General features: G+C 48.4%; 1 protein-coding gene across 1 annotated transcript in view; it reads right to left on the bottom strand.

Annotated features, from left to right (window-relative positions):
- Positions 1 to 1,900: 1,900 nt before the first annotated feature.
- tbc1d2b (TBC1 domain family, member 2B) overlaps positions 1,901 to 18,353 on the bottom strand; it is a 183,728-nt gene continuing 167,275 nt past the window's right edge. Inside the window, exon 16 of the mRNA XM_045212784.1 lies at positions 1,901 to 3,705. Within this exon, the coding sequence (XP_045068719.1) occupies positions 3,501 to 3,705 (205 nt within the window). The 3' untranslated portion in view covers positions 1,901 to 3,500. The remainder of the gene's footprint in view (positions 3,706 to 18,353) is intronic.

Here is an 18,353-nt window from a genome sequence, read left to right as displayed (position 1 = left end):
AATAAATATCAAAAGATAGTTAAAGTGATTGGTCAACAGGAAGGGTATGTTGTGAAGTTAAAGTGATTGGTCAACAGGAAGGGTATGTTGTGAAGTTAAAGTGATTGGTCAACAGGAAGGGTATGTTGTGAAGTTAAAGTGATTGGTCAACAAGAAGGGTATGTTGTGAAGTTAAAATGATTGGTCAACAGGAAGGGTTGTGAAGTTAAGGTGATTGGTCAACAGGAAGGGTATGTTGTGAAGTTAAAGTGATTGGTCAACAGGAAGGGTTGTGAAGTTAAGGTGATTGGTCAACAGGAAGGGTATGTTGTGAAGTTAAAGTGATTGGTCAACAGGAAGGGTTGTGAAGTTAAGGTGATTGGTCAACAGGAAGGGTATGTTGTGAAGTTAAAAAGTGATTGGTCAACAGGAAGACCCTGACTCAATCCTGTCAAATAATCAACCTACATAGGTAAGGTAACATAGAGTGAAACCATGGTAACATGAAGGATGGGTACAGCACTCAACTAGACATCAGATGGGTCATAGAGAGACCAGCTCTCTCAACAGCACAACTACAGGACAACCTTTCATTGTTTACATCTCATTATGGCATTGTGCTACAAGGCAATTCTCCATTTGTATAAAACAAAAATAACATTCAATATAGTAGGCCAATATAGTCGGCCACTCTCAATAATCTTATACTAAATTAAGCGGTTGACATGAAAACATACATTGAGTGGACAAAACATTAACATGCTCTTTCCATGACATAGACTGACCAGGTGAATCCAGGTGAAAGCTATGATCCCTTATTGATGTCACCTGTTACATCCACTTCAATCAGTGTAGATGAAGGGGAGGAGACAGGTTAAATAATATTTGTTAAGCCTTGAGACGATTGAGTCATGGATTGTGTATGTGTGCCATTCAGAGGGTGAATGGGAAAGACAAAATATTTAAGTGCCTTTGAACGGGGTATGGTAGTAGGTGCCAGGTGCACCGGTTTGAGTGTGTCAAGAACTGCAACGCTGCTGGGTTTTTCACGTTCAACAGTTTCCCGTGTGTATCAAGAATGGTCCACCACCCGAAGGACATCCAGTCAACTTGACACAACTGTGGGAAGCATTGGAGTCAACATGGGCCAGCATCCTTGTGGAACGCTTTTGACACCTTGTAGAGTCCACGCCCCAACGAATTGAGGCTGTTCTGAGGGGAAAAAGGGGGTGCAACTCAATATTTGGAAGGTGTTCCTAATATGTTTGGTATACTCAGTGTAGCTATGCCGAAACATTTCAGAACAAATATCAAAGAAACACAACATTTGATGGGTCTGGAAAACACAAAAATAAGTGAAGAAAAAGTCAAGGGAAAATGTAAACAGGAAGAGAAAGACTAGAAGATTCCCCTTCAAGTCACATGATGGTGCTATGATGACAGTAGGTCACTACAGAGGGACAGTCACATGATGGTGCTATGATGACAGTAGGTCACTGGAGAGGGACAGTCACATGATGGTGCTATGATGACAGTAGGTCACTGGAGAGGGACAGTCACATGATGGTGCTATGATGACAGTAGGTCACTGGAGAGGGACAGTCACATGATGGTGCTATGATGACAGTAGGTCACTGGAGAGGGACAGTCACATGATGGTGCTATGATGACAGTAGGTCACTGGAGAGGGACAGTCACATGATGGTGCTATGATGACAGTAGGTCACTGGAGAGGGACAGTCACATGATGGTGCTATGATGACAGTAGGTCACTGGAGAGGGACAGTCACATGATGGTGCTATGATGACAGTAGGTCACTGGAGAGGACAGTCACATGATGGTGCTATGATGACAGTAGGTCACTGGAGAGGACAGTCACATGATGGTGCTATGATGACAGTAGGTCACTACAGAGGACAGTCACATGATGGTGCTATGATGACAGTAGGTCACTACAGAGGGACAGTCACATGATGGTGCTATGATGACAGTATGTCACTGGAGAGGGACAGTCACATGATGGTGCTATGATGACAGTATGTCACTGGAGAGGGACAGTCACATGATGGTGCTATGATGACAGTAGGTCACTACAGAGGGACAGTCACATGATGGTGCTATGATGACAGTAGGTCACTACAGAGGGACAGTCACATGATGGTGCTATGATGACAGTAGGTCACTGGAGAGGGACAGTCACATGATGGTGCTATGATGACAGTATGTCACTGGAGAGTGACTTGAAGCTGTGCAGAGTTAAGTAACTCCTGCCCCACGACAGGGCCGAGGTGAAGAACTCCTGCCCCACGACAGGGGCCGAGGTGAACCCGGGTTCTGCTTCTAGAATGCATTCCTAGAACATTACTGGAGCCTGGAATGATGGACTATTATTGGTCCAAGGTTTCCATGGAAAGCGCCAATCAACAGACGTTTCTGTAAAAGTGGTTCAAGTCTTTGGTAGACCAGGTGTGTTGGTTCCTGTACTGTCTACTACTGCAGCATGGTCTCCTACCACCAAGACACCCACCTACCTATCATTTGGGAGGGCTAAAGCATTCAGATTAGAGGTTGTATTGAAGAAAAAGATTTACATCAGAAAATACAATCAGTCCCTCCTCTCAACAAGCACAATGATTTCTTTGAAAAATACTGATTCAGATTGCAATGATCCAGCTCTGCAATCACAGCTGTATGGCTATGGGACAGAATAACATGGTGGTTGTCATGTCAATCTCTCAACTCAATGTCCCTCAGCCACAACTAACAGATCAACAAACAGCGATTATGGTGTTTACAAAAGCTTGGCAGGAATGCTGGAAGTAATAGCAAGAACATTTGGCCGCCAGCGTTTTGGTCCACTGGTCCTCAACAAGCCGCAGTCCTCAGCATGTGGAGAACATGGAGGTGACAGGTTCAGCATGTGGAGAACATGGAGGTGACAGGTCCAGCATGTGGAGAACATGGAGGTGACAGGTCCAGCATGTGGAGAACATGGAGGTGACAGGTCCAGCATGTGGAGAACATGGAGGTGACAGGTCCAGCATGTGGAGAACATGGAGGTGACAGGTCCAGCATGTGGAGAACATGGAGGTGACAGGTCCAGCATGTGGAGAACATGGAGGTGACAGGTCCAGCATGTGGAGAACATGGAGGTGACAGGTCCAGCATGTGGAGAACATGGAGGTGACAGGTCCAGCATGTGGAGAACATGGAGGTGACAGGTCCAGCTATGAAGAATATACACCAACAACAAAAAAGTCCAGCATTGCAGAGCAGCTACTTGTGAATGAGTGGGGAGTCTGTGGATACAGCGCTTGTCATCATGGTGGGTCATTACTCATGACAGCATCTGCAGGTGGGCAGGACACCCAGGCTAGGGCCCTGATTGGCTGGAGTCTGAAATCCCTGGGCCCTGATTGGCTGGAGTCTGCAGGTGATGGGCCATGATAGGATAGAATCACCCAGACGTGGTTCCTGATAGGCTGTTGTCTGCAGGCACTGCACCCTGATAGGCTGTGTGCTAGTTGTCCTCCTCATCGTCGCTACAAAGCGTGCGCGCGTCGGGCGCCGTGGTGTGCGTCTCTCTCTCTCGGAGGAAGGTCTGTCTGATGGCATCAAGCTCTGTTAGCTCCAGTCTAACCTTCTCCAGGTGGAAGGTCCGTCGGTTCTGGATCTGTCTCAGGGGGAACGGATTCATGTCCACAAACGCCATGCTCATCAACTTCCTGCAGGGAGGGAGAGAGAGAGAGACGTCTTCATATTTGGCGAGGAAGAGGAAGGCAACAGACTTGAACAGCTTCTACAGTAAACACAGTATTACTGGTCTTTCTAATGAGTCATACATTACTCAATACACAGAGAATCATACATTAATCAATACACAGAGAGTCATACATTAATCAATACACAGAGAGTCATACATTAATCAATACACAGAGAGAGACATACATTAATCAATACACAGAGAGAGACATACATTACTCAATACACAGAGAGAGTCATACATTAATCAATACACAGAGAGAGACATACATTAATCAATACACAGAGAGAGACATACATTAATCAATACACAGAGAGTCATACATTACTCAATACACAGAGAGTCATACATTAATCAATACACAGAGAGAGTCATACATTAATCAATACACAGAGAGTCATACATTATTCAATACACAGAGAGAGTCATACATTACTCAATACACAGAGAGAGTCATACATTACTCAATACACAGAGAGAGTCATACATTAATCAATACACAGAGAGATACATACATTAATCAATACACAGAGAGAGACATACATTAATCAATACACAGAGTCATACATTACTCAATACACAGAGAGTCATACATTAATCAATACACAGAGAGAGTCATACATTAATCAATACACAGAGAGTCATACATTAATCAATACACAGAGAGAGACATACATTAATCAATACACAGAGAGAGACATACATTAATCAATACACAGAGAGAGACATACAGTACCAGTCAAAAGTTTGGACACACCTAATCGTTCAAGGTTTTTTCTTTAATTTGACTATTTTCGACATTGTAGAATAATAGTGAAGACATCAAAACTATGAAATAACACATATGGAATCATGTAGTAACCAAAAAAGTGTTCAACAAATCAAAATATATTTTATATTTGAGGTTCTTCAAAATAGCCACCCTTGATGACAGCTTTGCACACTCTCAACCAGCTTCACCTGGAATGCTTTTCCAACAGTCTTGAAGGAGTTCCCACATATGCTGAGCACTTGTTTGCTGCTTTTCCTTTACTCTGCAGTCCAACTCATCCCAAACCATCTCAATTGGGTTGAGGTTGGGTGATTGTGGAGGCCAGGTCATCTGATGCAGCACTCCATCACTCTCCTTCTTGGTAAAATAGCCCTTACACAGCCTGGAGGTGTGTTGGGTTATTGTCCTGTTGAAAAACAAATGATAGTACCACTAAGCGCAAACCAGATGGGATGGCGTATCGCTGCAGAATGCTGTGGTAGCCATGCTGGTTAAGTGTGCCTTGAATTCTAAATAAATCACCTCCTCCTCCATGCTTTACGTTGGGAACCACACATGTAGAGATCATCCGTTCACCTACTCTGCGTCTCATAAAGACACGGCAGTTGGAACCAAAAATCTCCAATTTGGACTCCAGACCAAAGGACACATTTCCACCGGTCTAATGTCCATTGCTCGTGTTTCTTGGCCCAAGCAAGTCTCTTCTTCTTATTGGTGTCCTTTAGTAGTGGTTTCTTTGCAGCAATTCAACCATGAAGGCCTGATTCACACAGTCCCCTCTGAACAGTTGATGTTGAGATGTGTCTGTTACTTGAACTCTGTGAAGCATTTATTTGGGCTGCAATTTCTGAGGCTGGTAACTAATGAACTTATCCTCTGCAGCAGAGGTAACTCTGGGTCTTCCATTCCTGTGGCCGTCCTCATGAGAGCCAGTTTCATCATAGCGCTTGATGTTTTTTGCGACTGCACTTGAAGAAACTTTCAAAGTTCTTGAAATGTTCCGTATTGACTGACCTTCATGTCTTAAAGTAATGATGGACTGTCATTTTTCTTTGCTTATTTGAGCTGTTTGTTCTTGACATAATATGGACTTGGTCTTTTACCAAATAGGGCTATCTTCTGTATACCCCCCCTACCTTGTCACAAAACAACTGATTGGCTCAAACACATTAAGAAGGAAAGAAATTCCACAAATTAGCTTTTAACAAGGCACATCTGTTAATTGTAATGCATTCCAGGTGACTACCTCATGAAGCTGGTTGAGAGAATGCCAAGAGTGTGCAAAGCTGTCATCAAGGCAAAGGGTGGCTATTTGAAGAATCTCAAATATAAAATATATTTTGATTTATTTTGATTTGTTGATCACTTTTTTGGTTACTACATGATTCCATATGTGTTATTTCATAGTTTTGATTTCTTCACTATTATTCTACAATGTAGAAAATAGTAAACATAAAGAAAAACCCTTGAATGAGTAGCTGTCCAAACTTTTGACTGGTACTGTACATTACACAATACACAGAGTCATACAGAGGGTCCTGGCGTTTGCAACGCCAGGGTTGTGGGTTCGATTCCCACGGGGGCCAGTATGAAAAATGTATGCACTCACTAACTGTAAGTCGCTCTGGATAAGAGCGTCTGCTAAATGACTAAAATGTAAAAAAAAAAAATTTAAATGTAAAAACCCTTGAATGAGTAGCTGTCCAAACTTTTGACTGGTACTGTACATTACACAATACACAGAGTCATACAGAGGGTCCTCATTTAAAAGTTGCACAGCTTGCAGGATGCTGTGGTGTGGTACAGCATGTTACAGTGCATGACCCTATCCGAAAGAGCCTATACTGTATCCGAAAGAGCCTATACCCTATCCGAAAGAGCCTATACCCTATCCGAAAGAGCCTATACTGTATCCGAAAGAGCCTATACCCTATCCGAAAGAGCCTATACCCTATCCGAAAGAGCCTATACCCTATCCGAAAGCGACTGAATTCAGGAATGCATTTGACTGTTTTTAATACTGGCTGTACTAGAGACTTTAAAACCTTTTGGTAGAACAGACAATATGGGATTGATTATAATTTGTTAGTAAATTATTACTGTATTTGTTGTGCTGTTTATACTGTTAGAAATGTTGCTTTAATTAAATACATTAATATTATGGTGTTTCTATTCCAAGAAAAAACAAAAATGCATTTTACAGTAGCGTATGTAGGCCTCAGGGTTTCCGTTAGGAAAATATAGCGCTGTACAACGTGACGGGAGTAGGACTAGGTTACTAAGTGACCGGTCGGGAGTAGGACTAGGTTACTAAGTGACCGGTCAGGACTAGGTTACTAAGTGACCGGTCGGGAGTAGGACTAGGTTACTAAGTGACCGGTCAGGACTAGGTTACTAAGTGACCGGTCAGGAGTAGGACTAGGTTACTAAGTGACCGGTCGGGAGTAGGACTAGGTTACTAAGTGACCAGTCAGGACTAGGACTAGGTTACTAAGTGACCAGTCGGGAGTAGGACTAGGTTACTAAGTGACTGGTCAGGAGTAGGACTAGGTTACTAAGTGACCGGTCAGGAGTAGGACTAGGTTACTAAGTGACTGGTCAGGAGTAGGACTAGGTTACTAAGTGACCGGTCGGGAGTAGGACTAGGTTACTAAGTGACCGGTCGGGAGTAGGACTAGGTTACTAAGTGACCAGTCGGGAGTAGGACTAGGTTACTAAGTGACCGGTCGGGAGTAGGACTAGGTTACTAAGTGACCGGTCAGGAGTAGGACTAGGTTACTAAGTGACCGGTCGGGAGTAGGACTAGGTTACTAAGTGACCGGTCAGGAGTAGGACTAGGTTACTAAGTGACCGGTCAGGAGTAGGACTAGGTTACTAAGTGACCAGTCGGGAGTAGGACTAGGTTACTAAGTGACCGGTCAGGAGTAGGACTAGGTTACTAAGTGACCGGTCAGGAGTAGGACTAGGTTACTAAGTGACCGGTCAGGAGTAGGACTAGGTTACTAAGCGACCGGTCGGGGAGTAGGACTAGGTTACTAAGTGACCGGTCAGGAGTAGGACTAGGTTACTAAGTGACCGGTCAGGAGTAGGACTAGGTTACTAAGTGACCGGTCAGGAGTAGGACTAGGTTACTAAGCGACCGGTCGGGAGTAGGACTAGGTTACTAAGTGACCGGTCAGGAGTAGGACTAGGTTACTAAGTGACCGGTCGGGAGTAGGACTAGGTTACTAAGTGACCGGTCGGGAGTAGGACTAGGTTACTAAGTGACCGGTCGGGAGTAGGACTAGGTTACTAAGTGACCGGTCAGGAGTAGGACTAGGTTACTAAGTGACTGGTCGGGAGTAGGACTAGGTTACTAAGTGACCAGTCGGGAGTAGGACTAGGTTACTAAGTGACCGGTCGGGGAGTAGGACTAGGTTACTAAGTGACCGGTCGGGAGTAGGACTAGGTTACTAAGTGACCGGTCGGGAGTAGGACTAGGTTACTAAGTGACCGGTCGGGAGTAGGACTAGGTTACTAAGTGACCAGTCGGGAGTAGGACTAGGTTACTAAGTGACCGGTCGGGGAGTAGGACTAGGTTACTAAGTGACCGGTCAGGAGTAGGACTAGGTTACTAAGTGACCGGTCGGGAGTAGGACTAGGTTACTAAGTGACCGGTCGGGGAGTAGGACTAGGTTACTAAGTGACCGGTCGGGACTAGGACTAGGTTACTAAGTGACCGGTCAGGACTAGGGTTACTAAGTGACCGGTCGGGAGTAGGACTAGGTTACTAAGTGACCGGTCGGGACTAGGACTAGGTTACTAAGTGACCGGTCAGGACTAGGTTACTAAGTGACCGGTCGGGAGTAGGACTAGGTTACTAAGTGACCGGTCAGGAGTAGGACTAGGTTACTAAGTGACCAGTCAGGACTAGGACTAGGTTACTAAGTGACCGGTCAGGAGTAGGACTAGGTTACTAAGTGACCGGTCGGGAGTAGGACTAGGTTACTAAGTGACCGGTCGGGAGTAGGACTAGGTTACTAAGTGACCGGTCGGGAGTAGGACTAGGTTACTAAGTGACCGGTCGGGAGTAGGACTAGGTTACCAAGTGACTGGTCGGGAGTAGGACTAGGTTACTAAGTGACCGGTCGGGAGTAGGACTAGGTTACTAAGGGACCGGTCGGGAGTAGGACTAGGTTACTAAGTGACCAGTCGGGAGTAGGACTAGGTTACTAAGTGACCGGTCAGGAGTAGGCCTAGGTTACTAAGTGACCGGTCGGGAGTAGGCCTAGGTTACTAAGTGACCGGTCGGGAGTAGGACTAGGTTACTAAGTGACCGGTCGGGGAAGTAGGACTAGGTTACTAAGTGACCAGTCGGGAGTAGGACTAGGTTACTAAGTGACCGGTCAGGAGTAGGCCTAGGTTACTAAGTGACCGGTCGGGAGTAGGCCTAGGTTACTAAGTGACCGGTCGGGAGTAGGACTAGGTTACTAAGTGACCGGTCGGGAGTAGGACTAGGTTACTAAGTGACCAGTCGGGAGTAGGACTAGGTTACTAAGTGACCGGTCAGGAGTAGGCCTAGGTTACTAAGTGACCGGTCAGGAGTAGGACTAGGTTACTAAGTGACCGGTCGGGAGTAGGACTAGGTTACTAAGTGACCGGTCGGGAGTAGGACTAGGTTACTAAGTGACCGGTCAGGAAGTAGGACTAGGTTACTAAGTGACCGGTCGGGGAGTAGGCCTAGGTTACTAAGTGACCGGTCGGGAGTAGGACTAGGTTACTAAGTGACCGGTCAGGAGTAGGACTAGGTTACTAAGTGACCAGTCAGGAGTAGGACTAGGTTACTAAGTGACCGGTCGGGAGTAGGACTAGGTTACTAAGTGACCGGTCAGGAGTAGGACTAGGTTACTAAGTGACCGGTCGGGAGTAGGACTAGGTTACTAAGTGACTGGTCAGGAGTAGGACTAGGTTACTAAGTGACCGGTCGGGAGTAGGACTAGGTTACTAAGTGACTGGTCAGGAGTAGGACTAGGTTACTAAGTGACCAGTCGGGAGTAGGACTAGGTTACTAAGTGACCGGTCAGGACTAGGTTACTAAGTGACCGGTCGGCAGTAGGACTAGGTTACTAAGTGACCAGTCGGGAGTAGGACTAGGTTACTAAGTGACCGGCCGGGAGTAGGACTAGGTTACTAAGTGACCAGTCGGGAGTAGGACTAGGTTACTAAGTGACCAGTCGGGAGTAGGACTAGGTTACTAAGTGACTGGTCAGGAGTAGGTTACTAAGTGACCGGTCGGGAGTAGGACTAGGTTACTAAGTGACCGGTCGGGAGTAGGACTAGGTTACTAAGTGACCGGTCAGGAGTAGGACTAGGTTACTAAGTGACCGGTCAGGAGTAGGACTAGGTTACTAAGTGACCAGTCGGGAGTAGGACTAGGTTACTAAGTGACCAGTCGGGAGTAGGACTAGGTTACTAAGTGACCGGTCAGGACTAGGTTACTAAGTGACCGGTCGGGAGTAGGACTAGGTTACTAAGTGACCAGTCGGGAGTAGGACTAGGTTACTAAGTGACCAGTCGGGAGTAGGACTAGGTTACTAAGTGACTGGTCAGGAGTAGGTTACTAAGTGACCGGTCAGGAGTAGGACTAGGTTACTAAGTGACTGGTCAGGAGTAGGACTAGGTTACTAAGTGACCGGTCGGGAGTAGGACTAGGTTACTAAGTGACCAGTCGGGAGTAGGACTAGGTTACTAAGTGACCGGTCGGGAGTAGGACTAGGTTACTAAGTGACCAGTCAGGAGTAGGACTAGGTTACTAAGTGACCGGTCGGGAGTAGGACTAGGTTACTAAGTGACCGGTCAGGACTAGGTTACTAAGTGACCGGTCGGGAGTAGGACTAGGTTACTAAGTGACCGGTCAGGACTAGGACTAGGTTACTAAGTGACTGGTCGGGAGTAGGACTAGGTTACTAAGTGACCGGTCGGGAGTAGGACTAGGTTACTAAGTGACCGGTCGGGAGTAGGACTAGGTTACTAAGTGACCGGTCAGGAGTAGGACTAGGTTACTAAGTGACCGGTCAGGAGTAGGCCTAGGTTACTAAGTGACCGGTCGGGAGTAGGCCTAGGTTACTAAGTGACCAGTCGGGAGTAGGACTAGGTTACTAAGTGACCGGTCAGGAGTAGGACTAGGTTACTAAGTGACCGGTCAGGAGTAGGACTAGGTTACTAAGTGACCGGTCGGGAGTAGGACTAGGTTACTAAGTGACCGGTCAGGAGTAGGACTAGGTTACTAAGTGACCGGTCGGGAGTAGGACTAGGTTACTAAGTGACCAGTCGGGAGTAGGACTAGGTTACTAAGTGACCAGTCGGGAGTAGGACTAGGTTACTAAGTGACCGGTCAGGAGTAGGACTAGGTTACTAAGTGACCGGTCGGGAGTAGGACTAGGTTACTAAGTGACCGGTCAGGAGTAGGTCTAGGTTACTAAGTGACCAGTCGGGAGTAGGACTAGGTTACTAAGTGACCAGTCGGGAGTAGGACTAGGTTACTAAGTGACCGGTCAGGAGTAGGACTAGGTTACTAAGTGACCGGTCGGGAGTAGGACTAGGTTACTAAGTGACCGGTCAGGAGTAGGACTAGGTTACTAAGTGACCGGTCGGGAGTAGGACTAGGTTACTAAGTGACCGGTCAGGAGTAGGACTAGGTTACTAAGTGACCGGTCGGGAGTAGGACTAGGTTACTAAGTGACCGGTCGGGAGTAGGACTAGGTTACTAAGTGACCGGTCGGGAGTAGGGACTAGGTTACTAAGTGACCGGTCGGGAAGTAGGACTAGGTTACTAAGTGACCGGTCGGGAAGTAGGACTAGGTTACTAAGTGACCGGTCGGGAGTAGGACTAGGTTACTAAGTGACCGGTCTGGAGTAGGACTAGGTTACTAAGTGACCAGTCGGGAGTAGGGACTAGGTTACTAAGTGACCGGTCAGGAGTAGGACTAGGTTACTAAGTGACCGGTCGGGAAGTAGGACTAGGTTACTAAGTGACCGGTCGGGGAGTAGGACTAGGTTACTAAGTGACCGGTCGAAAGTAGGACTAGGTTACTAAGTGACCGGTCGGGAGTAGGACTAGGTTACTAAGTGACCGGTCGGGGAAGTAGGACTAGGTTACTAAGTGACCGGTCAGGAGTAGGACTAGGTTACTAAGTGACCGGTCGGGAAGTAGGACTAGGTTACTAAGTGACCGGTCAGGAGTAGGACTAGGTTACTAAGTGACCGGTCAGGAGTAGGACTAGGTTACTAAGTGACCGGTCGGGAGTAGGACTAGGTTACTAAGTGACCGGTCAGGAGTAGGACTAGGTTACTAAGTGACCGGTCGGGAGTAGGACTAGGTTACTAAGTGACCGGTCAGGAGTAGGACTAGGCTACTAAGTGACTGGTCAGGAGTAGGACTAGGTTACTAAGTGACCAGTCGGGAGTAGGACTAGGTTACTAAGTGACCGGTCAGAGTAGGACTAGGCTACTAAGTGACTGGTCAGGAGTAGGACTAGGTTAGCTAAGTGACCGGTCGGGAGTAGGACTAGGTTACTAAGTGACCGGTCAGGAGTAGGACTAGGTTACTAAGTGACCGGTCGGGAAGTAGGACTAGGTTACTAAGTGACCGGTCAGGAGTAGGACTAGGCTACTAAGTGACTGGTCAGGAGTAGGACTAGGTTACTAAGTGACCAGTCGGGAGTAGGACTAGGTTACTAAGTGACCGGTCGGGAGTAGGACTAGGTTACTAAGTGACCAGTCGGGAGTAGGACTAGGTTACTAAGTGACCGGTCAGGACTAGGTTACTAAGTGACCGGTCGGGAGTAGGACTAGGTTACTAAGTGACCAGTCGGGAGTAGGACTAGGTTACTAAGTGACCGGTCGGGAGTAGGACTAGGTTACTAAGTGACCGGTCAGGAATAGGACTAGGTTACTAAGTGACCGGTCGGGAGTAGGACTAGGTTACTAAGTGACCGGTCGGGAGTAGGCTACTAAGTGACCGGTCAGGACTAGGTTACTAAGTGACCGTCAGGAGTAGGACTAGGTTACTAAGTGACCGGTCAGAGACTAGGTTACTAAGTGACCGGTCGGGAGTAGGACTAGGTTACTAAGTGACCAGTCGGGAGTAGGACTAGGTTACTAAGTGACCGGTCGGGAGTAGGACTAGGTTACTAAGTGACCGGTCAGGAGTAGGACTAGGTTACTAAGTGACCGGTCGGGAGTAGGACTAGGTTACTAAGTGACCGGTCGGGAGTAGGACTAGGTTACTAAGTGACCGGTCAGGAGTAGGACTAGGTTACTAAGTGACCGGTCGGGAGTAGGACTAGGTTACTAAGTGACCGGTCGGGAGTAGGACTAGGTTACTAAGTGACCGGTCGGGAGTAGGACTAGGTTACTAAGTGACCGGTCGGGACTAGGCCTAGGTTACTAAGTGACCGGTCGGGAGTAAGACTAGGTTACTAAGTGACCGGTCGGGAGTAGGACTAGGTTACTAAGTGACCGGTCGGGAGTAGGACTAGGTTACTAAGTGACCGGTCGGGAGTAGGACTAGGTTACTAAGTGACCGGTCGGGAGTAGGACTAGGTTACTAAGTGACCGGTCGGGGGAGTAGGACTAGGTTACTAAGTGACCGGTCGGGAGTAGGACTAGGTTACTAAGTGACCGGTCGGGAGTAGGACTAGGTTACTAAGTGACCGGTCGGGAGTAGGCCTAGGTTACTAAGTGACCGGTCGGGAGTAGGCCTAGGTTACTAAGTGACCGTCAGGAGTAGGACTAGGTTACTAAGTGACCGGTCGGGAAGTAGGACTAGGTTACTAAGTGACCAGTCGGGAGTAGGACTAGGTTACTAAGTGACCGGTCAGGAGTAGGACTAGGTTACTAAGTGACCAGTCGGGAGTAGGACTAGGTTACTAAGTGACCGGGTCGGGAGTAGGACTAGGTTACTAAGTGACCGGTCAGGAGTAGGACTAGGTTACTAAGTGACCGGTCGGGAGTAGGACTAGGTTACTAAGTGACCGGTCGGGAGTAGGACTAGGTTACTAAGTGACCGGTCGGGAAGTAGGACTAGGTTACTAAGTGACCGGTCGGGACTAGGACTAGGTTACTAAGTGACCGGTCGGGAGTAAGACTAGGTTACTAAGTGACCGGTCGGGAGTAGGACTAGGTTACTAAGTGACCGGTCGGGAGTAGGACTAGGTTACTAAGTGACCGGTCGGGAGTAGGACTAGGTTACTAAGTGACCGGTCGGGAGTAGGACTAGGTTACTAAGTGACCGGTCGGGAGTAGGACTAGGTTACTAAGTGACCGGTCGGGAAGTAGGACTAGGTTACTAAGTGACCGGTCGGGAGTAGGACTAGGTTACTAAGTGACCGGTCGGGAGTAGGCCTAGGTTACTAAGTGACCGGTCGGGAGTAGGCCTAGGTTACTAAGTGACCGGTCAGGAGTAGGACTAGGTTACTAAGTGACCGGTCGGGAGTAGGACTAGGTTACTAAGTGACCAGTCGGGAGTAGGACTAGGTTACTAAGTGACCGGTCAGGAGTAGGACTAGGTTACTAAGTGACCAGTCGGGAGTAGGACTAGGTTACTAAGTGACCGGTCGGGAGTAGGACTAGGTTACTAAGTGACCAGTCAGGAGTAGGACTAGGTTACTAAGTGACCGGTCGGGAGTAGGACTAGGTTACTAAGTGACCGGTCAGGAGTAGGACTAGGTTACTAAGTGACCGGTCAGGAGTAGGACTAGGTTACTAAGTGACCGGTCGGGAGTAGGACTAGGTTACTAAGTGACCGGTCAGGAGTAGGACTAGGTTACTAAGTGACCGGTCGGGAGTAGAGACTAGGTTACTAAGTGACCGGTCGGGAGTAGAGACTAGGTTACTAAGTGACCGGTCGGGAGTAGGACTAGGTTACTAAGTGACCGGTCGGGGAAGTAGGACTAGGTTACTAAGTGACCGGTCGGGGAAGTAGGACTAGGTTACTAAGTGACCGGTCGGGAGTAGGACTAGGTTACTAAGTGACCGGTCTGGAGTAGGACTAGGTTACTAAGTGACCAGTCGGGAAGTAGGACTAGGTTACTAAGTGACCGGTCAGGAGTAGGACTAGGTTACTAAGTGACCGGTCGGGAAGTAGGACTAGGTTACTAAGTGACCGGTCGGGGAGTAGGACTAGGTTACTAAGTGACCGGTCGGGGAGTAGGACTAGGTTACTAAGTGACCGGTCGGGAGTAGGACTAGGTTACTAAGTGACCGGTCGGGAGTAGGACTAGGTTACTAAGTGACCGGTCAGGGAGTAGGACTAGGTTACTAAGTGACCGGTCGGGAGTAGGACTAGGTTACTAAGTGACCGGTCAGGAGTAGGACTAGGTTACTAAGTGACCGGTCAGGAGTAGGACTAGGTTACTAAGTGACCGGTCGGGAGTAGGACTAGGTTACTAAGTGACCGGTCAGGAGTAGGACTAGGTTACTAAGTGACCGGTCGGGAGTAGGACTAGGTTACTAAGTGACCGGTCAGGAGTAGGACTAGGCTACTAAGTGACTGGTCAGGAGTAGGACTAGGTTACTAAGTGACCAGTCGGGAGTAGGACTAGGTTACTAAGTGACCGGTCAGGAGTAGGACTAGGCTACTAAGTGACTGGTCAGGAGTAGGACTAGGTTACTAAGTGACCGGTCGGGAGTAGGACTAGGTTACTAAGTGACCGGTCAGGAGTAGGACTAGGTTACTAAGTGACCGGTCGGGAGTAGGACTAGGTTACTAAGTGACCGGTCAGGAGTAGGACTAGGCTACTAAGTGACTGGTCAGGAGTAGGACTAGGTTACTAAGTGACCAGTCGGGAGTAGGACTAGGTTACTAAGTGACCGGTCGGGAGTAGGACTAGGTTACTAAGTGACCAGTCGGGAGTAGGACTAGGTTACTAAGTGACCGGTCAGGACTAGGTTACTAAGTGACCGGTCGGGAGTAGGACTAGGTTACTAAGTGACCAGTCGGGAGTAGGACTAGGTTACTAAGTGACCGGTCGGGAGTAGGACTAGGTTACTAAGTGACCGGTCAGGAATAGGACTAGGTTACTAAGTGACCGGTCGGGAGTAGGACTAGGTTACTAAGTGACCGGTCGGGAGTAGGCTACTAAGTGACCGGTCAGGACTAGGTTACTAAGTGACCGTCAGGAGTAGGACTAGGTTACTAAGTGACCGGTCAGGACTAGGTTACTAAGTGACCGGTCGGGAGTAGGACTAGGTTACTAAGTGACCAGTCGGGAGTAGGACTAGGTTACTAAGTGACCGGTCGGGAGTAGGACTAGGTTACTAAGTGACCGGTCAGGAGTAGGACTAGGTTACTAAGTGACCGGTCGGGAGTAGGACTAGGTTACTAAGTGACCGGTCGGGAGTAGGACTAGGTTACTAAGTGACCGGTCAGGAGTAGGACTAGGTTACTAAGTGACCGGTCGGGAGTAGGACTAGGTTACTAAGTGACCGGTCGGGAGTAGGACTAGGTTACTAAGTGACCGGTCGGGAGTAGGACTAGGTTACTAAGTGACCGGTCGGGACTAGGCCTAGGTTACTAAGTGACCGGTCGGGGAAGTAAGACTAGGTTACTAAGTGACCGGTCGGGAGTAGGACTAGGTTACTAAGTGACCGGTCGGGGAGTAGGACTAGGTTACTAAGTGACCGGTCGGGAATGAGACTAGGTTACTAAGTGACCGGTCGGGAGTAGGACTAGGTTACTAAGTGACCGGTCGGGAGTAGGACTAGGTTACTAAGTGACCGGTCGGGAGTAGGACTAGGTTACTAAGTGACCGGTCGGGAGTAGGACTAGGTTACTAAGTGACCGGTCGGGAGTAGGCCCTAGGTTACTAAGTGACCGGTCGGGAGTAGACCTAGGTTACTAAGTGACCGGTCAGGAGTAGGACTAGGTTACTAAGTGACCGGTCGGGAGTAGGACTAGGTTACTAAGTGACCAGTCGGGAGTAGGACTAGGTTACTAAGTGACCGGTCAGGAGTAGGACTAGGTTACTAAGTGACCAGTCGGGAGTAGGACTAGGTTACTAAGTGACCGGTCGGGAGTAGGACTAGGTTACTAAGTGACCAGTCAGGAGTAGGACTAGGTTACTAAGTGACCGGTCGGGAGTAGGACTAGGTTACTAAGTGACCGGTCAGGAGTAGGACTAGGTTACTAAGTGACCGGTCAGGAGTAGGACTAGGTTACTAAGTGACTGGTCGGGAGTAGGACTAGGTTACTAAGTGACCAGTCGGGAGTAGGACTAGGTTACTAAGTGACCGGTCGGGAGTAGGACTAGGTTACTAAGTGACCGGTCAGGAGTAGGACTAGGTTACTAAGTGACCGGTCGGGAGTAGGACTAGGTTACTAAGTGACCGGTCGGGAGTAGGACTAGGTTACTAAGTGACCGGTCGGGACTAGGACTAGGTTACTAAGTGACCGGTCAGGACTAGGTTACTAAGTGACCGGTCGGGAGTAGGACTAGGTTACTAAGTGACCGGTCGGGACTAGGACTAGGTTACTAAGTGACCGGTCAGGACTAGGTTACTAAGTGACCGGTCGGGAGTAGGACTAGGTTACTAAGTGACCGGTCAGGAGTAGGACTAGGTTACTAAGTGACCAGTCAGGACTAGGACTAGGTTACTAAGTGACCGGTCGGGAGTAGGACTAGGTTACTAAGTGACCAGTCGGGAGTAGGACTAGGTTACTAAGTGACCGGTCAGGAGTAGGACTAGGTTACTAAGTGACCGGTCGGGAGTAGGACTAGGTTACTAAGTGACCGGTCGGGAGAGACTAGGTTACTAAGTGACCAGTCGGGAGTAGGACTAGGTTACTAAGTGACCGGTCAGGAGTAGGCCTAGGTTACTAAGTGACCGGTCAGGAGTAGGACTAGGTTACTAAGTGACCGGTCGGGAGTAGGACTAGGTTACTAAGTGACCGGTCGGGGAGTAGGACTAGGTTACTAAGTGACCGGTCAGGGAGTAGGACTAGGTTACTAAGTGACCGGTCGGGAGTAGGCCTAGGTTACTAAGTGACCGGTCGGGAGTAGGACTAGGTTACTAAGTGACCGGTCAGGAGTAGGACTAGGTTACTAAGTGACCAGTCGGGAGTAGGACTAGGTTACTAAGTGACCGGTCGGGAGTAGGACTAGGTTACTAAGTGACCGGTCGGGAGTAGGACTAGGTTACTAAGTGACCGGTCGGGAGTAGGACTAGGTTACTAAGTGACCGGTCGGGAGTAGGACTAGGTTACTAAGTGACCGGTCGGGAGTAGGACTAGGTTACTAAGTGACCGGTCGGGAGTAGGACTAGGTTACTAAGTGACTGGTCAGGAGTAGGACTAGGTTACTAAGGGACCGGTCGGGAGTAGGACTAGGTTACTAAGTGACCGGTCAGGAGTAGGACTAGGTTACTAAGTGACCGGTCAGGAGTAGGACTAGGTTACTAAGTGACCGGTCGGGAGTAGGACTAGGTTACTAAGTGACTGGTCGGGAGTAGGACTAGGTTACTAAGTGACTGGTCAGGAGTAGGACTAGGTTACTAAGTGACCAGTCGGGAGTAGGACTAGGTTACTAAGTGACCAGTCGGGAGTAGGACTAGGTTACTAAGTGACCGGTCAGGACTAGGTTACTAAGTGACCGGTCGGGAGTAGGACTAGGTTACTAAGTGACCAGTCGGGAGTAGGACTAGGTTACTAAGTGACCGGTCGGGAGTAGGACTAGGTTACTAAGTGACCAGTCGGGAGTAGGACTAGGTTACTAAGTGACCAGTCGGGAGTAGGACTAGGTTACTAAGTGACTGGTCAGGAGTAGGTTACTAAGTGACCGGTCGGGAGTAGGACTAGGTTA

The sequence above is a fragment of the Coregonus clupeaformis genome, unplaced genomic scaffold, assembly GCF_020615455.1.
Source record: "Coregonus clupeaformis isolate EN_2021a unplaced genomic scaffold, ASM2061545v1 scaf0051, whole genome shotgun sequence".
In the NCBI taxonomy this organism is placed as follows: Eukaryota; Metazoa; Chordata; class Actinopteri; order Salmoniformes; family Salmonidae; genus Coregonus; species Coregonus clupeaformis.
This window is presented reverse-complemented; position numbering and strand designations above follow the sequence as displayed.